This window comes from Cetorhinus maximus, chromosome 14, assembly GCF_964194155.1.
Source record: "Cetorhinus maximus chromosome 14, sCetMax3.hap1.1, whole genome shotgun sequence".
In the NCBI taxonomy this organism is placed as follows: Eukaryota; Metazoa; Chordata; class Chondrichthyes; order Lamniformes; family Cetorhinidae; genus Cetorhinus; species Cetorhinus maximus.
In genome coordinates this window covers 57989388-58015657 of record NC_135892.1, presented here as the reverse complement: position 1 = coordinate 58015657, position 26270 = coordinate 57989388, and the positions used below count along the sequence as shown (strand labels likewise).

General features: G+C 45.2%; 1 protein-coding gene across 1 annotated transcript in view; it reads left to right on the top strand.

Moving 5' to 3' along the window:
* LOC144689682 (echinoderm microtubule-associated protein-like 6) overlaps positions 1-26270 on the top strand; it is a 693547-nt gene that overhangs the window by 529752 nt on the left and 137525 nt on the right. The window contains exons 23-24 of the mRNA XM_078556972.1: positions 3688-3819; positions 13115-13203. Coding sequence (XP_078413098.1) covers positions 3688-3819; positions 13115-13203 — 221 coding nt within the window. The remainder of the gene's footprint in view (positions 1-3687; positions 3820-13114; positions 13204-26270) is intronic.

The following is a 26270-nucleotide window of genomic DNA, read 5'->3' as shown; positions in this document are numbered from 1 at the left end:
TGCATTCAGTAAGATGTCATATCAAAGATTATTTCACAAAATAACAGCACATTGTGTAGGGAGTAACTTATTAGCATGGATAGAGGATTGGTAAGCTATCAGGAAGCAGAGAGTAGGTATAAATAGGTCATTTCAGGTTGACAAGCTGCAACTACTGGAGTTCCACAGGAATCGGTGCTATTTATGATCTTTATTAATGACTTGGAAACTCTTTCGAGTTATCAACAGTCACAGATTGCAACTCTTTCGAGTACAATCACAGTTCTTTGGTTTCTGGGAGTGGGACATGAACCCACAACCCTCTGATTCAAAGGCTAGGGTGCTATGAACTGAGCCACAGCTGACTTGGAAGAAGGAACCAAACGTTTGGTAGCTAAATTTGCTGATGACTCAAAGATAGGTAAGAAAGTAAGTTGCCAAGAGGACATAAAGAGTCTTCAAAGGGATATAAATAGGTTAAGTGAGTGGACAAAAATTTGGTAGGTGGAATATAATGTGGGAAAATGTGAACTTGTCCACTTTGGCAGGAAGAATAGAAAAGCAGTATATTATTTGAATGGAGAGAGGCTGCCGAACTCTATGGTGCAGAGGAATCTGTGTGTCCTGGTCCATGAATCACAAAAAATTATTATTCAGGTACAGCAAATGATTAGGAACGCACATGGAATGTTGGCGTTGATTGCAAGGGGAATTGAGTATAAAAGTAAGGAAGTGCTGTTGCAGCTGTACACGGCCTTCATGAAACCACATCTGGAGTACTTTGTATAGTTTTATCTCCTCACTTAACAAAGGATATAAATGCATTAGAAGCTGTTCAGTGAAGGTTCACTTGGCTGATTCCTGGCATGAAGGTGTTATGAGGAAAGGTTAAGCAGGCTGGGCCTAAACAATTGGAGTTTAGCAGAATGAGTGGTGATCTAACTGAAACATATAAGACCCTGAGGGGACTTGATGGTGGATGCTGAGAGGATGTTTCCCTTGTGGAGGAGTCTAGAACTATGCTCACAGTTTCAGGATCTCCTATTTAAGACTGAGATGAGGAGAATATTTTTCTCTGAGGGTCTTTAGTCTCTGGAATTCTCTACCCAGAGAGGCTGGGTCAGTGAATATATTCAGGGCTGAATTAGTTAGATTTTTGATTGACAAGGGAGTCAAGGGTTATGGGAGGCAGACAGGAAAGTGGAGTTGAGGCCACAAACTGATCAACCATGGGGCTGAATCTTACCTATGTCGGGCGGGCTGGGTGGGCGCGGAGCCGATTGCCCGTGATCAGCTGCGCACTGCCACTTTATGTGGGTGGGCCAATTAAGACCCGCCCAGTGTAATACATGTTCCGTTGCGCTCAGCGCTACCTGTGCAGGTGGGGGGAGGAGGGAGAGTCAGGGCCTGCGTTCTTTCGCGCTTGTGTGTGAAAGAGCGCCAGCAATCTCCCTGAGGCACAGACTGCCTCAGGAAGATTAAGTACGTAATGAAACTTTTTTATAAATAAAGAGAAAAATTATTTCGACATGTCCCCTCATGTGACAATGTCACATGAGTTGGGACATGTTTGTCAATTTAGTAAAATGTACTTAATTATTTTATTACACCTTCAGGAAAACTCATCCCGCCCTTGGATGAGGTTTCCTGAAAAATGCGAAGGCCGTTTGGGCTCTCCGCCTGCCCGCCAACCTTAAGGTTGGATGGGCAGCATTGTCAACAACTTTAATTGCTTTTTTAATAGCCTTAATAGACCGTTGACAGTTCGGCAGGTGCACAGCTGTCTCCGGTGTGCGCCCGCCAAACGAAATATCAAAATGACGCGCGATGACGTCGGGACACACACCCGACATCATTGCGCGCCATTTTATGCATCAGCGTGTCGGGCCCGCCCCCACACGCCAACTGCAATATTCTGCGCATCATCTTATTGAATGCGGAACAGGCTCGTTCGGTCAAGTGGCCTACTCCTGCTCCTAATTCTTGTGTTCACTCCCTTGGCTGAGAGAAAGAACTTGCTTTTGAGGGAAGAGGTGCAACCATACCTCTTGTCATGATTATGATTATTTATGAGGAACACCTTTTTTAAATTTTGCTTGATTGCTTTAGAGGAATTTCTCAGGCTTCTTTTGCCTGTTCCAGGGAATTTCATATTTAGGGGTTAGGTCAATAGTGTGCATGGTCGTGCATCCAGATGTCACCGTGCCCTCGCGTGATATTTTGTTCGGCTGGCGCGCACTGGAGTTAGCTGTGTGTCCGCCGATAATTGAAAGGCCTATTAAGGCCATTAAGGACCTAATTAACTTGAAATTTACATTGCCTGTCCAACCCAACATTTGGCGGTTGAAAAGGCCAAGCAGCCTTTACACTTATAGGAAATCTCATCCACAAGCCGAATGAGGTTTCCTCAAACTAATACTAATTAAGTAAAACCCTTTTTTTGACATTAAAAGCATGTCCCATCTCATGTTACACAGTCATGTGAGGGGACATGTTTTATTCAATTTTTACTATATTTATTAATTTTTTTAAAAAGTGTTTCAATCTCCTTGAGGCAGCTCTGTGCCTTAGGGAGATTGAAACGCTCTTTCGTGCACATGCGCGACTGCGCGCTAGACCTGACTCTCCCCTTTCCCCAGCTCGCACAGGTAGCACTCTACCACTCGCGATCCACGCAGGGCGGGCCTTAATTGGCCCACCCACATAAAATGGCGATGTGGACCCGATCGTGGGCAGCGGTCAGCTCCCCGACCATCCCCACCCGCTCCCGCCGAGCCCACATGCCGACTGTAAAATTCTGGCCTTAGTACATGAGTTCACTATACTATTTTCCCACGATTGTAAGCTACTCATGCTAAAATCAAGTTGCTGAAGTTTTCAGAAACATTACCAGCTTAAAAATTCAGGGCTGGATTTTGCGGGAAGACGTATTCCCCTCGCTTCCTTACCAAAAAGCCTGTGGTCAGCCCACCCATCTGAAACCTGGATATCCTGCAGCAATATTACACAGGGGGCAGCTTAAATTTACTTAGTGAGGGACTTGCACCCCCATCTGGGAGGAACTCCCGCCCGAGAGAGCTGCCAGCCCATCTGATTGGCTGGCGGTTGGGTAATTCCAGCAAAGGCAGATTTGAGTAGTGGCCACTGCTGGGATTACAAGCAGCCCCTGCAGAAGTGTCATGGATCCCAGACTTCAGGCAATTCAGGGATTGTGAATGGCCCTGTCTGGTAGACCCCAACCAATGGTGGAGGGGGTGAAGGGCTGTGTTTTAGAAGCTTTGAGGGAGTTGTAAATGGGGGGGTTTATGATCTTAAAGGGGTGCTTCCAATGGTCACAAGGAAACCCCACAAAAGGAGGTATCCCCCTTCCTGCCCAACAGCAGCTTGCACGGTGAAAGCTGCCTGCCTTGCCTCGCCTTCCTCTGCCACTCGTAATATAGCAGTGGAGGAGGAATGAGGCCCTTAAGAGGCCATTTATTGGCCACATAAGACCCTCCATAGGCCCAAGGGTGGGCAGGCTACCTGAGGCCTTCCCCACCCACCGTAATAAGGGAGACAGGCCAGGGGTGGACAGGAAAATGATGGGCTGGTCACCTGTTTCATCCCCTGCCTTCGAACACACTGGCAGGGAGGCTGTAAAATCCTAACCTTAGTTTTCTTTGTGTGTGTGTGTTGTGTGACTACTAATAACATTTATTATGCTCCTAGATACAGGGAAATATCTGGCTGTAACTTCGCATGACAATTTTGTGGACATCTACAATGTGCTTTCAAGTAAAAGAGTTGGCATATGTAAAGGGGCTTCTAGTTACATTACCCATGTAGACTGGGATATAAAAGGTAAGAAGTTATTCTTCAAGTCTTTTCAACATTTTCTATAAATATTTCAAAATCAAAAATGCATTAAGAAATCAAAACTTTAAAGAAACGCTCACAAAAATTTTATTTGAGAAACATATTAGGTATGTCAGTTTCTAACATACAAAGTCACTAATTTTAAATCTATCTGCTTTTGAGATGTAAAGTATGAAAAATGTTCACTGAAAGGGTAATATTATTTTAATAGCATTTTATTTTGCTTAAGGGCTAGGCTCAACACTGGAATCATGTCTGGACTCCTGCTTCATTCTTAAGCACTATAGCACTCCAAACATCAGATCCAGATGAGTATTTATGACAGGATGAGTACAACTCATTGCCACTAGTGAGATAAAATTTTCATGTAGTTTAATAAGCTATTGCCTATTACAATGGCTCAGCGTTCCCTGAGAACTAAAAACTGCAATCCTGCAATTTTATTTTCCTGCAGAGACCTCACATCCTTCATGTAGTGTTAGGGTGTTCAGGGCTGAAAGGATTAATGTGTGGGACTGGAGATACAGTACCGCTCACATGGTGATGTAAGAGAGAGTCACATGACTAAGAATCTAAGAGGAGAAAGCCCATAGCTTATACTGAGTAATACCTGTAGTCTTGTATATCTGTAAATAGTTTGTTCATGCAATAAATCAGTTATTGTTCAGATATATCTATGTCTCCGCAACCTCCCTTAGCCAGTCAAAACCAACAAACAACATGATGGCAGCAGTGAAGGACCCTGAAATCACTGAAGATCAACTTAAGTTTTACCTGAAAAGAAGGCAGCAAAACTGAAGACTTCGGTAAGACAGTTGAAAATCACCTAAAGAGCTCCACAGAAGACTGCAGCATTGCACGTGGTGGTCCATGAAAAATCCCGATCCAGCAGTAATCAAAGAACTTGGTAACAATCGAATACTGGATTATTGAGACCCACTGGGTGGCAAAACTCGATAGCCTGTGAAAACAGGCACCAGGATCGTGCTGCATGATTAAACTGCATGCCCAATGCAGATGGCATGCAAACTTTGTGCTGCCTGTTAATTTAAATGATTGTAGCATGCAGACCAGCGCTAGACACGCATTTGCGTAACTGCACGCCTCAGCAGGGAGCCCAAGTTAGTACAAGGCTGGCACCTGCTTAGTACAAAGCTAGCCTGCACTACTTGAAACCAACCTGCAACTTTTAAAGGGTAAGTGTTTTGGGGCTAAAACTGGTGCTCGATGTGACAGAGGAAGAGAGTCTGACCTGTAAGAACAGGGACTAGTGGTGCAACAGGGGGAAGAGCTTGCTCCTAGATTCTCAGATGCTACATTGAAGGCCTTGGTGCAGAAGGTAGCCCAAGAGGAGAGATGTTCTCTATCCACAAGGGGCCGGGAGGTCATTCAGGCAGATATTGCAGAGGAGTACGACCAGACAACAATTGCAGTCAATGCCAGCAGTCTAGCCCTACGGACCTGGATGCCATATCCTTGCAAATGAGCCAGTAGTCTCCTACACTGCTGCATTCACTCACCCACCAACATTCTCTATTAAGTGTGACACATACCTAACATTCATAGCTTCGCCACACTCTCGCTCTCTTAACGCTGCTGCAAGCCTCACATTTTGCAGCTTGCAGATACTATTCAATCATGCCAGCCACATTACCCAAACAGATTGCACCACACTCACTGACACACTTGCAAGATAAGGTGTCACATAACTGGAAGCAGCAGCACCTACCCAGCGGGGGAAAGGCATAGCTGCATGTCCTCAGCCCCATGAAGGAGACAGTGTTCACCATTATTAGAGCGGCCATGACATATAGCGGCTGAAACCATTGAAGATGATGGTATGTGCATACCTAATCCATTTTCTCATATCCAATGCCCCCCTCATCCCACAATCCCTCTAATTTCAAAGCTGCAAATGGTCTAAGCACGGATACCTTGGATTGAATTTTCACTCCAAATATTGTTAGGAGGATGAAACAGCGCACTTGCAATGCTTCCATTTTTAAATTTCCCTTCCAATTCCCGTCACCCATCATTTTTTGTCAGGTCAGGAATTGTGGCGGGTCATGACCAGCACTCGCTAAAGATGACGGGTTCGCTATTTACCTGCCTTTGGTACTTTTGTGTAGGCTGGTGGATTCCTGAAGGTTGTATAAACCACACCAGGTAAATCAGCTCGTGAACCATGGGGGAAGCCTGGTGTGGAATCATGACCTTTTGACGGGTAAGTTTGAAAGCTCTTGACAACTTCAGTTGTCATGACGTAATGGTTTATGATGATTTAAATATGTTTTCACATTTATTTAATGTCCTGATATCTGCTGTTCCTTTGAAGCACTCTGTCAGTATCTACAGTGCAGAACCAATGAACCATATAGTAATACTTGTAAGTCTTTGAAATGCTCATGAATTTAAAAAAACACAATCAGACATTCAACATTCCCTTTGAAGAAACTTTTAATCTTGTCCAAATGAACACAGGCACTGAAAAACCACTTTAAAGAAAGATCGAGTTATCTGTAATAAAGCTGTCGCTCAAATAGGGCCAGTGACATTCCCATTGAAGGAATCTTTTACAAATAAACACATGGGTATTGAAAAACCTGAAAAATGAATCAAATTATTACAAGGTAATAAAGCTGTCAATCAAAAAAAGCTGGCACTCTCACTTGCAACTGAGTAAGCAAACACCTGCTGGGCTGATTCTATTAGTCATTCTTGGAGCTCAGCCAAAAAATCATAATGAGGACATCTGGCAAAACAGATGTCTAACCATCTGCTCAACCTGCTTCTGCTAAAGTGGGTTTTCAATGCTTGAGTGTTTAATTGGACAAGTGTAAAGGTTCCTTCATGGGAATTTCACTGGTTTTGTTTGAGAGAAAGCTTTATTACTTTGTAATAACTTGACCTTTCTTCGCCGTAGTTTTTCAATGCCTATGGGCTGAATCTTCCCCCCGCCGGGGGCGAAATTGAAGGGCGGGCGCGCACAGGCACCCACAATTGGGGGCGCAGCACCATTTTACGTGGGCGGGCCAATTAAGGCCCGCCCAGCATGACGTCCACACAGAAGCGCTATACGCTTCCTGTGCTGGCGGGGGGAGAATCCCAAAATCGAGAATGCGCTCTTTCATGCATGCGCACAAAAGAGCGCACTCATCTCCCTGAGGCTAAGTGCAGCCTCAGGGAGATCGGCTCTAAATGTTAAAAACCTAAAAATAGAAAAATAAAATTTCTCTAGCATGTCCCCATATGCAATAGTGTCACTTGAGTTGGGACATGTCCATAGCTTTTACAAAAGCTTTACCAAAATTTTTTAAAACCTACATGAAACCTCATCTCGCCCGTGGATGAGGTTTCATGCTTTTTCTAATTCACGCTGGGGCTCCTGGCCTGCCCGCCAACCTTAAGGTTGGCGGGCAGGTCCTTTAATTACTTAATTGACTCTGTCAATGGCCTCGTTTGGCCATTGACAGGTCGGCAGGCGCACAGCTGATTTCGCTGCGTCCCCGCCTTCCTGAAAATTAAAATGGGGCATGGTGGCATTGGGAGTTCCCCCCGACGTCACCGCGCATCATTTTACGCATCGGCTAGCGGGCCCGCCCCCATTCACTGACACATAAAATTCTGCCCTATGTGTTTATTTGGGCACTATTAAAAGCTTCCTCAAAGGGAAAGCTGAATGTCTGTTTTTTTTAATTCATGAGCATTCAAAGATTTAGCAGTGTTATTATATAACTCATTGGTTCTGTACCAAGTGATATACTGGATGAGTGGGTACGAAGGCTGCATGGGAGATATGAGGAGGCATTGGAGGGGACATGGGGGCATTGAGATGATGGGGGATATGAGGGGTCATGGAGGCAGCATGGGAGTTGATAGATGGTGAGGTGGAGCGAGATGTGAAGACTAGAAGGCCTAACAACCATGAATTGAACTGAGCCAATGTCCCAGTATATGGAAGTGGGCCTTCTAATCCGTTGATCTCACCATCTGCCTGCATCTATTGCCAGCTCCAGCCTGCCTCAGGAGGCGGTGGCCCTGTCTCAAGCCCACGCACAGCACCTAGGGACCAAAATACCAGGTGTGTGGTCTGACTTTTAAAAGTTGGGACCACGATGTTGGGAAATGACCTGACTCACAGTTTCCAAACTGAAGACAAATATCCAGCCCTGTGTTTCCCCCTAAACGGTGCCCCATCACCAAAACCCTGTCCTTGGGTCTTTTTTCTTTCAGACACCCAAGAATTTCAACCTGGCTAGGCAGTGGTGGAAGAGAAAGAGATGGAAAATCAGGAAGCCAGTGAAGAAGAAGAAATACTGTCTCCCACTCTCAAACCAGAGCCACAAGCTCAGAACTGATACTGGCTAGTTTGGAGGCAGGATCTGCATGAGGTGAGACATTGGGAACAAGTGGGTTGCAGCCAGGGCAAGCAACAAGGGCAGCACAGGTGCCAATTTGCCAGAAGACAAGGTTGCACAAGGTTTCTGTGGTGGAGAACTCAGAGAAGGACTTCGGTGGGTAGCCTACAGAAGAATGCTAATGGGAATGCACATTGAAATGCTTGATGCATTGGAAGACATGGCAGAATGCCAGCAGTCAATGTCAAGGAACATGGAAATGTCTCACCCCAGCTTGCTACTGGGCTTTGGGCGGAGTTTAAAGCCTATTCTCTCCAGCATGGAAATGGTGGCCAAACTTATGAGAAAGTTTATGGATCCACCCATCTTGCAGGTGGCTGATATCACAGTTTACAGTACAATCAAAAGCCAGCAATTGGGGGCTGCAATCTAAGCTCTGACTTCTGTTAGACAAAGTCACCTTGCTGCTACACAAGCTCAGTCTACTGCTGTCGGAGCTGCAGGTACCAGTATTTAAAGGAACTTAGCAGGGTGCCACATGAGTTCAGCAGTCTGTCCTCCAACACATTACTAGGATTGCTGAGCCCGCATCCTGCGCCAGGGGTGCAGGGCAGTGGCTCAGAGAGCATGAATCTGCTGTCTTCTCTCATGATGACAGCATTCATCTTCCCACTACTGCCACTCCTCAGTGCCCTTTTAGTTGCATTTCAGCTGCTGCCCTGCCAAAGTGCTGCAGTTTGAAGCCAGGCCTTCTAGGCCCAGCCCAGAACTGCTTGAGGACATTTTGCAATCTCCACCCCTACCTACCACCATATCCACAGCACCACCCCCACCCCCCATCACTGAGAGCCTTTCACTATGCTGTAGTCAGTGGGGTAGCGTAGGAGCAGCCGGAAGGGCAAAGGCACATATAAGGTAAGCACAAAGAGAATGCACAAACTGATTGATGTCACAATCTGCCTACTCTACATATTTCCAGCACATGATCCCTCCGCCCGTACTAATGCCCTACCCAAGATGGCATCTGGCATGGCCCACACCAGAAGTATATGCACACTGCCATGGAAGCCATTTTGGAATCCAAACACCACCATTATGTGCAATGTTTAAGGTGGTTGATGCAGTGCAAATCAAGTGGGCTGCTTTGTCCTGGGTGGTGTTGAGCTTCTTGAATATTGTTAGAGCTGCACTCATCCAGGCAAGTGGAGAGTATTCCATCATACACCTGACTTGTGCCTTGATGGTGAACAGGCTTTGGGGAGTCAGGAGATGGGCTTTTCACTGCTGAATTCCCAGATTCTGACCTCTTGGAGCCACGGTATTTATATGGCTCCGCCAGTTCAGTTTCTGGTCAATGGTAACCCCCAGGATGTTGATAGTGGAGGGGGGACGGGGGGGGTGTGGATTTAAGCAATGGTAATGCTGTTGGATCTTATGGGGTAGATGGTTAGGTTCATTTTAGTTGGAGATGGTCATTGCCTTGCACTTGTGTGGCATGAATGTTACTTGCCACTTATCAGCCCAAACCTGAATGTTGTCCACATCTTGCTGCATATGGGCACAAACTACTTCAGTATCAGAGAAATCACAAATGGTGCTGAAAGTTGTGCCATTGTCAATGAACATCCCCACTTCTGACCTTATGATAGCAGGCAGGTCAATGATGAAGCAACTGATGATGGTTGGGCCTAGGACACTACCCTGAAAACTCCTGCAGCTTTGTCATGGGACTCAGATGATTGACCTGCAACAACCACAACAATCTTCCTTTCTGCGAGGTATGACTCCAACCAGCATAGAGTTTCCCCCCTGATTCCCATTAACTTCAGTTTTGCTAGGGCTCCTTGATGCCACACTTGGTCAAAAGCTGCCTTGATTTCAAGGGCAGTCATTCTCACCTCACCTCTTGAATTCAGTTCTTTTATCTATGTTTGGACCAAGACTGAAATGAGGTCAGAAACTGAGTGGCCCTGGCAAAACCCAAACTGAGCATCAGTGAGATGGTTACTGCTGAGTAACTGCTGATTTCTAGTACAGTCGACGATCTCTTCCACGATTTTGCTGATGATCAAGAGTAGACTGATGGGGTGGTAATTGGCTGGGTTAGATTTGTCCTGCTTTTTGTGTACAGGACATAACTGGGCAATTTTCCACGTTGCCAGATAGATGCCAGTGTTGTAGCTGTGCTGGAACAGCTTGGCTAGGGGTGCCAGTAGCACTGGAGCATAAGTTTTCAGTATTATTGCCGGAGTTTTGTCAGGGCCCATAGCCTTTGCAGTACTCAGTGCCTTCAATCGTTTCTTGATATCAAGTGGAGTGAATTGGATTGGCTGAAAATTGGTATCTGTGATGGTGGGGACCTCAGGAGGAGACTGAGATGGATCCTCCACTTGGCATTCTGGCTAAAGATGGTTGCAAATGCTTCAGCCTTTTCTTTTGCACTGATATTCTGGGCTCCCTCATCATTGAGGTTGGGGATATTTGTAGAGCCTCGTCCTCCTGTTATTTGTTTAATTGCCCACCACCATTCGTGACTAGATACAGCTGGAGTGCAGAGCTTAGATTCTGATCTGTTGGCTGTGGGTTTGCTTATCATATGCTGCTTCCACTGTTTGACATGCAAGTAGTCCTGTGTTATAGCTTCACCAGGTTGATACTTCATTTTTAGGTATGCCTGGTGCTGCGCCTGCCATGCCCTCCTGCACTCTTCATTGAACCTCTCCTTCCTATACCGCTAAAGACAAAGCTGCATGATCACTTATCAGGTCCTCTGGCTGTAGGGGCTTACTCACCTCTATGATAAAAGGGCTCCCCACCACCCTTCCTTTGATGAGGATTCCGTCTCCTAGAACCCTTCAGTGGAGTGACCTTCTGCCGGGATCATTCCCATGGATCCCCAGTGCTGCGTCTTGCACACAAGTTTCAACCCGCCAGCCAAATAGTACTTCCTTAGGTTTTGGTTTACATGGACAGATTGGACACAACAGTCATGACCTAAAATGTTAACTCTGTTTCTCTCTCCATGAATGCTGCCTGACCTACTGAATGTTTCTAGTATTTTCCATTTTTATCTCTGAAAGAATGATCCAATTAGTCATATTCCCCTGCCATTTACAGTTATCTAATTCCTATTTAAAAGCTATTAAGGATTCTGCTTCCACCACTGTTTCTAGTTGGGCATCCCATGTATTAACAATGCTCTATGGGGGGTGGGGAAAGGTGTTCCTAACCTCTCCCTTTGTTCTTTTGATGATATCCTAACTTTTTATTATTGACTTTTGAAAAGTGAAGATAGTTTTTTCACTCTTTATTTTTGTCATAACCCCACTTTTTTGAGCACTCCTATAAGATCTCCTGTCAACATTCTTTGTCCTATGAAAGAAGCACTCTTGTCCATTATTATAACAAAAGCTTTTCAACTCTGATATTGTCTTAGTAAATCTCTCCTGTGCACTCCTTTCTTATAGCAAGACCTCAAAAGCTAGACACATTGGGCAGAACATTGGAGAGACAATGGGGGTCTCCACCTCAGGTGGAGAGCCAAGACCTCCACAATGACACTTTTCAAGTGGGCCTGCCGCATCTTGCATGACTCAGGCACTTAAGAGGCCAGTGGCAGAACTTCCCCTGGGATCCAAGGACCCCAGGGGCAAACATCTCGCTTGCTGAGAGCTACTGGCCAATCAGAGGCAGGCAGCTTTTTTGTCACTCAGCAGCGTCACCAGGAAGGGGGAATGGATGGGGGCCACCAGGGAGGGGGCTGAGCAGCAAGGGCAGGGAATAGCTCTAAGCAGGGATCCCTGCTTCCTGATGCCAAGTCCCTCGATCAGGCACTGAGTGCCTTTGAATACGGGTCCCCCACTGTGATTCCGCAAGGAAACGCGCCAGAATTTTCTTGTCATGCTTCCTGCATGAAGAGCCCTCACCCGTTGCTGGCTTAATACCAGCGCCAACAAGGTAAGTCCCTTAATTGTCCAATTAAGGGCCTCAATTGGCAGCGAGGCAGGAAGGTTGTCTACGGGCACTTGCCACAGGGGAGGGCACAAGATTCCGTCTAATATTCTAAAAGCGGCTTAATCAGTGATTGTGTACAGACATAGCATTCTGTCTTTGTATTGTACTCTAGACCCCTGTTTATAAAACTGATGATCCCGTATGTTTTTTTTAACAGCTTTATCATCTTTTCCTCCCACTTATAAAGACTTTTGCATCTGAATCCTTAAACCACTCCACTCCTTTCAAAATATTGCCATTTAATTTATATGTTGTCTCCTTATTCTACCTCCTAAAATTGTATCACTTCATATTTCTCCACATTAAATTTTATCTGCCATATATTTGTCCAATCTACTATTCTGTCTATGTCCTCTTTAAGGCCGCTTAGATTTTCTTAGCCCGAGAATTCCCTTGGAGTTGCCCACTTTGCATTTCAGCTCTGAGGAAATTCCTGACCTTAATGTTCTGGTCAGTATTCTTCCCTTATCCATGAAAAAGTATTATTAATTAGTCAGATAACTAGTTTCATTTATTGTTTAAGGGACACTCTAGTGCACAAATTGTATTTATCTACATAACAACAGTGACTACACTTCAGAAGTAATTTATTGGTTGTGAAGTACTTTGGGTACCCTAAGAACATGATAAGTCTTCTGTAAATGTGAGTTATCTCTTTCTTTACTAACTCTTTAATATTTCTATCCAAGATGTGATTCAAAACAGACAAATTTACAGATGTTAGGCTACCTATGATTTGGGGAAGACATAGGCATGAATGCAAAAGTTCTCCAACTTTTAAGTACACATTAACCAAACTTTAGTATGTACTTATACACGTGCCTTCCTTCAGAGTACAGATATTATTGTGGTAAACAATATTTATTTATGGCTGTCAAGACAAATGCTGGTTTTTGTGTTTCATGCAGGGAAGTTATTGCAAGTTAATTCAGGTGCTAAAGAGCATCTGTTTTTTGAAGCACCAAGAGGGAAACGACAAACAATTAGAAGTACAGAGGTATGAAATTCATCAATTGTGCTATATAAATTGTCATAATCCAGAAAGCCAGGTTGGCAAGAGATATAACTGGAACCAATCTTTACATACTTTTATAAACATTTATTTACATAGTTACCGATCACAACCAAGCACCTTCTAACCCAAAACCACAGCTCCAGTCTGTGCCCATTTATAGGGACATAAAAGAAGACCAGTTAATGTCCACCACCTGCTTACAATTGAACACAATTAATATACATTAACAGATTCTCTTCTGTCTTTAAATTAAAAGTTAGAGCTTATGTGTAATCAAAATTTCAAATTAAGTGAAATCATAAAACTCCATATTCTATACAAAGTATTACATTGTGACGTGCCTATCCTCTAGGACCCCAAATAATTTATTCTTGCACGCATTTCTTTTTGTAAAACAATCAGACATTTGGTGATTTGCATCCACTCATTTAAATTTAGAGATTTCCTTTTCATTTATTTCAAACTAGCAAGGTCAGTCTGTAACTCTTTCTTGCTCACACTTTTTGTTGAGTATACATTAACCCACAATGAATCATTATCAACATAACATTCAAAGGATATACTATCTTCAGTAAGCCACTTGTACAGAATCTCCGTTAAAATATTTAACAAATAGAAACCCGTATCCAAGTCCTCCACAATAGCCAGTGTTTCAGCAGCCATAGTACTTTTAACAACCCTTTTTATTTTCTGAACCTTCTTAACGAAAGATTGCCATTTCCTATTTTCACCCAGCTACACTAGAATACCCATCAAGAAGAGTAACATGTAAAGCATCACTAAAAACAGCTAGTTTCATGTTCATTGGGTCGCCGAAGGATGGAAACTAATGTATGCATTCCACTAGATTTAATTTTTGTAATGTTTTATTTGCTCTTAAAATATTCTCCACTTTAGAATGTTTCCTTGCAGTATTTCACTCCAATACATTAAAACTAACAACTAAAATAAAAACAGAAAATGCTGGAAAAACTCAGCAGGTCTAACAGCATCTGTGGAGAGAAAAAAAAGAGTTAATGTTTCAAGTTCGCATGACTCTTCTTCAGAGCTAGACTAGCAACTAGTCTAGTTTGAGTGTCTAACCAGTTCAACTAACCAATCAAGGTTCACAATTGCCCTGTCTCTTTTTGGATCTCACATTTCTTTCCGTAATGACTTAGCATGATAAACCAGATTGATGTAACACTGTCCAAATAAGAATGCTGATTTTAAATTTATTCCAGACTTATTCTGCTTAACATCTAAACAAATATTTTTAGAAGCCCCATAAAAAGCTTGACCCTCAAATTTAAATTCTACTCTAATTTTATTGATAACACATTTACCAAGTTCTGCAGTGCCAACCCATAAGAAATCATCAACATGCATCACTGCATCACTAAGAGGCCTGAAAATTTTCCATTCCAAACCAATAAAATAATGTGGGATCTGCTTTTAGTTGAACACAATTGATTTTCAGCAAAACAGATCTCCCCAAAATATTGAGCATCATTCAGCCCATAGACACATTTGTTTAGTTTCTGTGGTTTCACTTCTGCATCTGTTGCCTCTTTGAGCGGTTTCAGAAACTCTTCTCTCTGAAAAGTGTCGCCCTGCAGAAATGTGGCTTCTATGATGATTGATCTACACTCTCATGAACATGTAGTTAAAAGAGCTAAAAAGATTTACTAGATTACTTTTTCAACTGTGGGAGCGTTATCATCTGCATACCAAAATACCTATATCACCCACTCACTCTTCAAAACCCCGAGCAACTTATCTTGTTTTAACATTATAGATCCATCTGCAAGGACTTTTTTTTACTAAGAATCCACCTGTGTGACAAAGCTGGTTGCCCTTTACTTCGTACCTCTGAAAAAACTCCCAACTGTCTCCAACTAATTGTCTTTGTTTTGCCTCTCTTATCAGTGTACCCCCAAAGTTTATTGGCAGCCTCCAAAACATTGCAATCATGACGACTTTTGCTTCTAGCTCTGTTCCAAGATTGTCCAGTGGCCTTTGTTTAGTTGTTTAATCATTTAAAGCCTGTACGTGTACTTTAATGCATGTCGGAACCACTACTGCATGATCTTCTTCTTGCACTATTGGAGTGCTCTTTCTTCAGTACATGATTGTTTTCTGATGCAAGAGTCACTTCCAGACCCACTATCAGGACTTGCACTGCGCTTTCTTACTTTCCACTTTCATCCCATTTTGCAGAAATATTTCCCCACTAGTATAAAAAATGTTTGCTCTGAAAATACTATGAAACAAGAAATGTCTGTGATTGTGTTCATTCCTCATCCCTGTTTTAACACTCCAGAAAATTACCAAACATAATTTATATGAAAAACCTTGAATATCCAGAAAATGTAATTTAATATTCACAAGGTTACCTGAAATAATTAAAGCTATCCGATTATCAACTCATTTTATTTTTATTCCAAATACTTACATTGCTCTCCACCTTGCCACCTCTCTCCTTATTTACAAAAGCCTTATGAAATCCTTGTTTTTCAATCATGCCTGTACCCCCATTCATCTCTCCTTGTTCATCTGTTCAGTTGTCACATTTTCTGCCTTCTAATATACTCTGAGTTGTTTATATTTATATGAAGGATATTGGTGAATTGTAATCTTTTACAGTTTTATTTAACTATTTGTCATTTCACTGATTGTGGACAAAAATTGCAAGTTAAGACAAATATTTTATGGTCTAAGAAACAACTAAATTTTCTGGGGATTTACTACTCTTTAAAATAGAGCTTGATCTTACAGCACCCCCCAGTAGACACATTTTCAGCCGGAGAACACGCAAAGTATGATGGATGGGTAGCCTACCGCCTTCCTGCCCACCCCACTCCCAACCCAGTCCACATAATATGGGGGGGGGGGGGGGGGGGGGGGGGAGTAGGTAAGGGGCCCACTAGACCACCTTAATTAATGGCCACTTAAGGACCTCAATCCACCTCCACTGCTATAATACGTTGGGCAGTGGAAGGCAGGCAAGAATGGGAAGGCCGTTTTTGCACCAAAGTTGGTGAAAGGACAGGAAGGAAAGTTGCATACATCGGGCGGAAATTATGATCAGGCAGGATTTTATGATCCCTCTGAAGTCTTTTGAACGGCTCACCACATTTTACAGCCCTGCCCCTGCTGCGACGGGGCCGTAAAATTCTGCTCATCCTTTGGGGGGTGCCCTGTTCATATTAGGGGCACCCACCCACCCTCCCCCAAGTTCATATCCCCCTTGTGCCTCCCCGCCTGGCCTCCAAAACACCCCCCACTCCCTAGGGTGATCAATCCCTCCCCATCAAAAAAGCCCTGGACTTATCTGGGTCCACTTGCCATTGATCATCTTTGGTGGCACAGCTTACTATCCCAGCAGCTCCCACAACTGAGGTCTGGCACTGCTGGGACTGCAAGAGGTGCTGGACAATCTGATTGGTCGGCAGCTCTCAAGGACGGAACTTCCTTCCACCGAGGGGCAGAAGGCCCACTCTCGGTTAAGATCATGTTAAGGCCATCTGCAGCTTAATATTGCTGCAGGGCAGCCTTTATTGAAGTCGGTCAGTTTGCGACTGACTTTTCTAATGGGATGCGAGCAATAATCTCCCTTTCCCCTGGCCCCCATAAAATTCAGCCCATGGTCCCTGAGTGAGTGGGGGTGAAAACTATGGCATGGGAATTGTTCCCCAACTTTCCAACTTCCACCGTCACTTCAAGTAATGATGGGAACATATCATCCGACATATTTATTCTATGTCATACCTTATCAGTTTTCGGTGTCAGGGGTATTATTGCGTTCCTAATAGCTAAGTTTCTCAGAAGATGAGTAAGCGATTTAGAAATCAATAACACACCTTACCTAGTGAAACTGATTTCAGGGAAGTCGCTCACAGGAGATTTGAAAATGTAAGAAAGCATTGCCCTTGCCCATTTAATTTCTGTGACCTTTTGCACTGGAAGTTGCTGTAGGTTAGAGATTCAAGTAGCACACTGTCTTCTACAGGACATCTGGGTCTTGTGTGAGCATGGCAAGTAATTATGAGTCTTCATAACTAACCAGATTGAAATATTGTTAATAAGTAAGAGTGGAATCTGAATCAAGAAGTATAAGTTAGAATACATAATTCAATATTAAATCAAGTATACAAAGCAAAATAAAGAGAGGGAAAGAAAGATTGCATTAAAAGAAAAAAGGAAGAGACAGAACCTTCCAGCCTGACAAAACCAGAACTGTCACCACAAACATTTAAATTAGCCTTTGCCAGTAATTTGCCAGAGTTAGAGTGTGATAGAGAGGCAGGTCAAAAAGGCTGTAAGATCTAGGCCAGATTTTTTTGAACATTCATCTTCTCCTAAACATACAGCCATTCTGCTCTAAAAATCTTCCTATATTGCACACTGTTTGAAAACACCACCCCCAACTTAACCTTCGCAAAGTTCTATTTATAAGAAAATAATCCCACATGTACAGTTTTATAAATTAACTGATCTTACCTAGGTTTTTCTAGCACACATTCTAACTTTCTACAGACTCAGGAATGCTTTTCAGTTACTAAGGTTCTTTTTTTTTACAAACATTTGAAAAATTCTGCCCATAAAAACAACATCATAAAATATCCTAAGATTCTTCACAGGAACAATATAAAACAAAATATGACACTGAGCCACATGAGGAGATATTAGGTCAGATGATCAAATCTTGCTCAAAGAGGTAGGTTTTAAAGAATATCCTAAAGGGGGAAAGAGAGGTAGATTATTGGAGAGGTTAGTTAGGGAGGGAATTCCAGAGCTTTGGGCGTAGGCAGCTGAAGACACAGCCACCAATGGTGGAGCAATTAACATTAGGTATACTCAAGAGGCCAGAATTAGATGAGCGCAGATATCTCAGAGGGTTGTAGGGCTGAAGGAGAGATAATGAGGGGTAAGGTCATGGAGGGATTTGAAAACAACAATGAAATTTTTAAAATCAAAGCGTTGTTTGACCAGGGACCAATGTAAGTCAACCAGCACAGTGGTGATAGTGAACAGGACTAGGTGTGAGTTAAGACATGGGCAGCAGATTTTTGGATAGCCTAAATTTCACGGAGGGTAGCATGTGAGAGACCAACCAGGAGTGCATTTGAATAAGTCTAAAGGTTGCAAAGGCAAGAATGAGGTTTCAGCAGCAGATGAGCTGAGACGGAGCAAAGTCATGATGTTACAGAGGTGAAAATAAGGTGGTTTTATTGATGAAGAGAATATGAGGTTGGAAGCTTATCTCAGGGTCAATTATGACACTAAGGTAGCGAACAGACTGGTTTAGTCTCAGACTTTTGCCAATAGAGTGGGTATCTAGGGATCGGATTTTAGAGCAGGGTCCGAAAACATTGGCTTCAGTCTTCCCAATAGTTAATTGGAGGATATTTCTCCTAATACTGTATTGGATGTCAAATAAGCAGTCTGATCATTGAGTGACAGTGAAGGAGTCAAGAGAGGTGTTGGTTTTAAAATGACTATCCATCTTCAAATAGACTGCTATGAAGCCAACTTAAGGCAACTCTGACATGATCAGCTTCTGCTTAGAACTTTTCCTTCTGATAGCTTCGGCACCACAGATTGTAGAGATGAAAAAAAATGGAGGGGACTCCATTCTCGAAGACCCAGCGCAGATTGCACTGATTGCCATATTTGGAAGGGCAATAGTGTGGGCCCATGTGGGTGCTGGAAGCATGGAAGAGTGGAAAGATTGTGACATCAGTCAACATCTAATGTTGATTTGGCAAGCAATCTGCCATTTGGAACCTGTTAAAGACCCTCGGTTAAATATGCGCAGCTGAGCGCATATGAAGACACCCCCACCCCCCCACCAACCCGACCCTGACAAGCGCTATTTAAAGGGATCACCATGCAACTTTCAGGTGAGGTACTTTTAACTTATGCCGTTGCAGAGTTAATGGAAGTACTGTGTACTCTATTGTTGGATGAGTTGACAGAAGTTCTTTCAGTCAGAAGGGACTGCTGCTGGACCTTTGAATGATTTGTTAGAAAGGCCTCTGAGCAGAAAACTTGCTACCAATCATGGGGACTATCATTGCAGTTCTTCTTGGGCTGCTGCATGACTAGAAATTGAAGAAGAGGCAGCAGAAAGGAGATGTTGTTCAGAGGGATGAAGTTAAGGGCTCTCAAATGAAGGCCTTATTTACCTAAAGTCTTCAGAGAGGAATTCTCCTACCTCAATCTCAGCCAGGAACAGTGTCTGCGCTGCTACTTTTTACCAAGGGAATGGTCACAGAACTGTTGCATCTCCTCGAATCGGATTTGCAGCTACAGAGCAAGGCAAGGATGGCACCATCAGTGTCTGTCAAGGTCACTGAGGCTCTCGATTTCTATACCAGCAGATACTTCCAAGCTGGAGCCAGTGATATTGCCAATATTTCCCAGCTTGCATGCATCCCTGCATCTTGAAGGTCACTAATGCCCTGCACACAAGGAGGGGACTTTATTGTCTTCTCTCTTGGTAGAGAGAAGCAAAAGGAACAGGCAAGTGGCTTTGCAAGGGTATTGGGCTTCCCCATGGTACAGGGAGCCATCGATTGCATGTACATGGCTCTGCGGACACCATCACTCCCTGAACATGCCTTTGGTGTGGATCCATACACAAACCATGATGTTGGTGATTTCCCACTAGTCTAGCAAGAGTCGCCATGCTTCATTCTGTGCCAGTCAGTTATTCCCACTATCTTCAAGCCACCACATTGAGCTGTAGGATGGATTCTCAGCAACAAGGGCTACCCACTCCACATGTGACTAATAACTCCCTTCAGCTACCTGATCACATAAACGGCATTCCTACAATGATGGCCATACTCTGACTAGGAATGTCGTGTAGCAAACTGTTGACAACCTGAGACGATGATTCCACTGCCTGGATTGCTTGCGGGGAGCACTCCAATATGTCACGATTCGTGACCATCTGCTGCATCCTCCACAACTTGGCAATCATGAGTATGCAATCCTTGGTCAAAGACCTTCAACGACCACCTTAAGAGCTGAAGGCAGGGATGGAGACATCATCGCTCTGGACAGACTGTCCATAACATCTCATCAGACTCTAATTCTTCTGAAAAAACCCCTAGATCACCATTGCTCCACACTTCTGCACCTTTCCATCTCTCTATAATGAACCGTTACAGTGTGGTCTTGGACAAAATCCTGAAATAAAAGACACCATAAATTCCATTCAAACGTTATCCAATAACATTTCTGATAATACATACAATATTCAACTATTCCTTTAGTGCCTATCTTTCGTGTACTTTCGCCTGGCCCAGAGTTCCTATGCAGTGCTACCCCAGTGCTTGCAGCATGACTGATTGAAGGCTACTGACTATCAATAAGAGAGACTGGAGATAACCTTGTTTCACCACAGCATGGATAGCTGCAATGTGGGCTGACAGGCAACAGCAGGGGCACTGGTGGAGTGGCAGTGATGGGAGAATGAATGCTGCTACACCGAGAGAGGACAGCGAGAGAGGTTCATGCATTGTGGAGCCACTGCCACTGCAACCTGTCACCACCTCAAGAATGCTAGTCGCCTGCTGAAGCATCAATTTCTAGATTGCTGCGGGACCCTGAAAGCTCTCTTGAGCACTGGTATCCTCAGCCATGATGGCAGCAGTCTGAACATTCTTAGCACCAAGCTCATGAGCTTCTAATGCAACACACAGACTTTGGGTGTGCTACAAATAGCTGAGATATTGGCCATCAGACCCTGCATTGCAACTGGCTCCACAAGTGCTATCATAGAATTGGCCCCCACTGGCACACTGGAAAGAATGGGCTCTGAGCTCTGCACCAAGTTGCAGCTGCCATTTGACATTGACAAGAGGCTGTCTGGTAGGCAGCAATGCAGAGTGCATGCCCCATCAACCTTTTCCAGTACGCCAACGCATTGAAGTCCTCAACTGAGCCCTCTGCAGCAGAATTCATCTGCAGCCTCACCTTCTAAGGAACTGGCACACAATATCCTTTCCCCTAGCATTGCTGCTGCCTATCCATGCACAGAAACTCACTATGTGCATTTTCTACCCCGATACTTCCTTCTAAGATATGCACAGTGCCAGCATCTGAGCTGTTGGCTGTGAGTATCAGATTAAGCACCAGTGCTGTTTCTTCAGAGGTATGCGCTACCTCTCTCCCTTCATAGTCAGGTACCCCTGGCTTTCCAGATGGCAGGTCTTGGGTCTCTGAAAGCATAAATGCTCAAAGGAAGGGTTAGGGTGAGAGAAGAGTGTGAATGGATAGCAAGAAGTACTTGGTTACACCATCTACAGCTTGCGCTTCATACCAGACTGTGGGATGGGGACAGGAAAATACCATCATCCTGAATGACTTCAGTGACACTGGTTGCCAGGTCATCAATCAGGGCTGCACCAATAGTAAATATCAAATGTAGTGTCTTATTAATTGCATTCTTATATCAGAACTTTGTCATTGTAGATTAAGTCACTTTTTAGCAAGAAGGAGAAAAGAAGTTATTGTTTTGCTAATGTTTAAGTTCCTGTACTGAGCACTTGATCTTGAGTATTATTATGACTCTCTAAGCTTCGTTTTATAAAATTAATATCAATCATTGTATTAAAGTTGGCGGGCTGAGATTTGCTAAGTCGTGTTAGCAGGCACATGAATTGTCATGAGTTGTGTTGAACAATCACTCCACACCCATTGGAAGTAAAGTTAGTAACATGATTGTGACCTGCAGCCCAGCACACATAGCAGGGAGCCAAGGTTTGTGCAGGCTAGTACCAATTAAAGCTAGCCTGTATTTCCTAAAACCAACCTGCACCTCTTAAAGGGGAGGTGCATTCTGGCTGGAGTAGGTGCTGGAGGTTAAAAGGCTAAGGGGGAGAAAATGAACTCTGTAACGTCTGTATTTTAGGTGCCATATGACCTTTTAATTCTCAAAATGATGTCTGAGATGCACACGCACATTTCCTGCAGAGGTGAGCACTACACCATCTTGGTACTTATATGCATTTTTCATCTGCATGCTGTCCCTCAACAATCGCATCTGAAAATGAAGCATCAGTTTTCACACGTACGCTGATGCCACCAACTCCACCTCATTATAAGTCCTGCTCACCAGAATCACCCCCCACTAGATCAACTGCCACATTGGTGTGATTGCAAGCCGACGTGTTTCACAACAGCATTTATAAGGCATGCACCTGGCGAGCTGCACTTTGAGAGGGATGGGGCAGCAGCCACGCTTTAGAGAAACCTTGTATAAAATCACCATTGTCTCCATAGCTGAGACAATTCAGGCGCAGCCACATTGACATGCTTGGAGGCAGCCCTCTAGCTTATCTGCCCACTCAAGCAACGCAGAGGCCTGAAAGTGCCACCAAATGCTCCAGAGCTTTTCACCTCTCGGGCACAGACTGCAAACTGAGCATTTTGGTGGACTGCAGAATAATTGGGCAAGTTGGGGAAGTTGTACAATCTCCTTACAAAGGCTGGCTGTGAAGCAGTCACTGGCGCTCACAGCCTCTTGCAATATCATCATTCAGGTTTGGACCAGTCTTCTCCATGGTTCAAGCTAACAGCGCAGCCTTGCAGCGCTGGTTAGGAGAATGCCCGTGTTTGAGCTGAGAGGACAGCATGCAGTCCAATGGGCGAAGCTGCCACCAACCGGTCAGGTGGAGTGGGGTGGAGGTGGGTGGGGTTTGGTGCTGCCATGCAGTGGACCAAACTCTTGCCATTCAAGTGGTGGCCAGCACTCTCTGGGATGCATTAAGGAGCCTTCAAATTTAACCAAGAAAGGCTCCTAGTACACTCATGCTAACCCACGTGTCTCTCTCTTTCATCCTGCAGGAGTACCTCAGGAGCATGGAGCCTGGTAACCTAGCCGTATGCCTCATGACTTACAAGGAGCGGAGACGAAGGAGAAGAGAGCGACGCAGGTGCCTGGCTGGACAGAGGGAGAAGCAGCACCCTCAAGAAGAAGGGGCGGCTGGGGCTCCCGTGCATGCCGCTGAAGAGCCACAGCGAGCCATTGCTGGTCGGCACTTAGCTAGACCCAGGGTCTATGGACGGCGCTTATCATTCTGCAGATGACTGGGAACAAGTGTTTCCAAAGACTGCGCATGTCCAGGGAACTGGTGGGTCACATCTGCCACCTGCTGCAGGATTTGGCGGCACAGGGAGATGGAGGACATCCACTGCCAGTGGCTATGAAAGCGACTCCTTTCAGGGCTCCACAGGTGAAGTCTGTGGGATATCACAAGGCTCCACACACAAGTGCACCCATGAGGTCACGGATGCCATCTTCGTGAAGGCACACAACGTTGTGCATTTCACCCAGATCAGGAAAGCCAGGAAGCAAAAGCGCTGGGATTTGCCCAGATCTCAGATTTGCCACAGGTGAAGGCCATTGACTGCACTCAGATCCCCGTGGCAACAAGCGGTCAACTACATCAGCTGGTGTACGACCTCCACAAACTCATCCTAAAGGTCTGCGCAAAGTTCCCAGAGAGTGTCCGAGACTCCTACATTCTCAGTATGTCTCAGATTCCTGACCTATTCCAGGGTCCAGAGAGACCACTGGGTTGGCTCCTCTGGGATAAGGGCTACCCACAGATGACATGGCTGTGCGGTGGCCTCAGACTGCAGCAAAGGAAAGGTACAAGGCTCATGCTGCAACTCACGCTTTGATGGAGCAAACCATCGGAATGTTGAAAATGAGATTCTGTTGCCTGGACCAGTCTGGTGGAGCCCTGCAATATAGTCACAACCTGGTGCTGCATTGGGGAGAGGAGCTGGCTGAGGAGGAGATGGAAGAGCTCTCCTCCATGTCTCCTCCAATGAGGAGGATGTCAATGGGGGATGAGGGTGAGGAGATCTTAGAAGGCAAGGACGACGGTGATGAGGCCATCGCACTTGCCAGACGAGGCAGGTGCGCTCGGGGGTCCCTCATAGCTGCTAGATTCATGAAGGATGATGATGACATGCAGTGAGGAGACACCATAGATCCTCACATTGCATCTATGAACATTTGACTCCAGTCTGGCTGATGGCAGTGCACATACCCTCTGTGATAAGGCACCTGTCATGGAGACGCAGTGGATGCCCATAGTCTCTACATTCCAGGAGGATGATGACGACATGCAGTGGAGACACTCCATAGATCCTCACATAGCTTGTGTGAATGTCTGACTCCTGTCTGGCTGATGGCAGATTGCTTGCGCTCTGTGAGCAGGGTCATGTAATGGAGATGCAGCGGGGAAACTTCTCCTGATCCTATGGCATCCTTCGTGAGCTGAACCCTTTAGGACCACACTGTCATCGGACACAGATGCTGATGAGATGGGGGGACAGCTGCACCTCAAATGTGCTGAGAGCACACAGAGAGAATGACAAAATTTTGTGCCGCTGACCCGGGACATTCTGGAAGCAATGATAAGCCCCATCGAGATGCAGGCTTGACTGTGAAGGTGCACCATCAGTGTGCTGGGAAGGTTGCACAAAGAACAGGGAAGAGGCCCTGGACTGAGATACCAACCTTTATCTTGTGCAGGGACCAAAGTTTCACATCTGAGTTACTCAAACACTGCTCATCATAATAAGGAGCCATAGGCAAGGAGACATTCTTGGGAGTTTATTTACAATAGTGAACATTATATACAAGTGATTAACACCCATGCCCAGGCTGTGCAACTACATCTCCTTAACCTTCCTAACCCTGCTGCTACATCTTGGTGCTCCCCCAACATTCACAGCGGAGGTGGAAGCAGCCTGCCGACTGCTACACCCTGTGCGTAATGACCTTGCCGGGCGTCCTCTGGAGGGCCAAGACCTGGAGGGTACTGATCTGCTTTCAGGGTCCTGCTGTGTGGCAGTGGCACCCTTTTCGGCCTGTGCAGCTGGAGCTGCTGTGATCACAGGGAGAGGGGAATCGGATGGACCAGACACTCCTAGAGTCACCTGAGTGGATGGCCCGGGGTGTGCACCTGCTGAGCCTCTTCCCTATGGGTACCCATGGGACCCTGGCTGACTCCTTGAGAAAGAGTGGAAGCTGGAGTGAGATCGAGCTGTCCCACACCCCTCAGGCCAACTATGGCATCAGCGGTGGAGTTCAGCCTGTGCAGTAGTGCAGGACCAATGTCCTAGACCAAGGTTTCCATGGCAGCCGCCATCCTATCTGTGTTGACCTCAGCGCGTTGGCATGATGGCACAATCACCTTGGACTGAAGGCAGATGGACTCCTCCATTGTGCCTTGCAATCTGCGGAGTGCAGCTGTTATCCCTTCCTGCTGTTCTCACTACAGCTCCAACAGCTGATTGAGGACCGAGTCCAGAGGCTCATCATCTGACTCAGATTCAGCAGATCCCTTGCCTCCAGTAGTCCTCCGATTGCCGGCGACCTAAGGTGTCCCTGCCTGCATCTGCTGTGGGATAGATTGTCTGCTGTGCTCACCAGATAGTGAACCCGAGCCTGTTGTACATGTCGGTCCCACCGAGGTATGTGTCACTGCGCTGGTGGAGAGTGTGGGTGAGCTCTGTGACAGGTTTGAGGGTGCTGTCCTCAGGGTCCTCCTCTGAGGTGCTGTTGGAGTTGGGGCCAAGGTTGCCTGAGGGCGACATGTCAGTTTTGCGTATGAGAGAAATTAGTGCATGGCCGCTGTGGTACACAGAACAATGGACTCACAGTTGAGTTGCCGGGGGATGATCTGGTGCATAATCCTTGTGGATGCTTGGTGCTGACCTCGCCGTTGCCACAGGAACGGTCCAGGTCCTCTCCAGCCAGCTGTAACACGCGGTCGTTGAAGGGAGTGAGGACCTTCTTGTCCTCAAGTGAGGACTTGATGTCCAGCACTTCACCTGGGAACTCTCCCTTTTATTGTGCATGATCTTGCACTGCATAAAGACAGATGGAGGGAGAGAGTGTGAGCTGGGCGCATGCCAGCCAAATGAGAAGGATGCCAGATGTGTGTGTGTATGCGCTGAGTGGAACCATGGATGGGGTGAGGAAGCAATCTCCAGAGGAGATGAGGCCAGATGGAGATGTTGGAGGTATGTGTGAG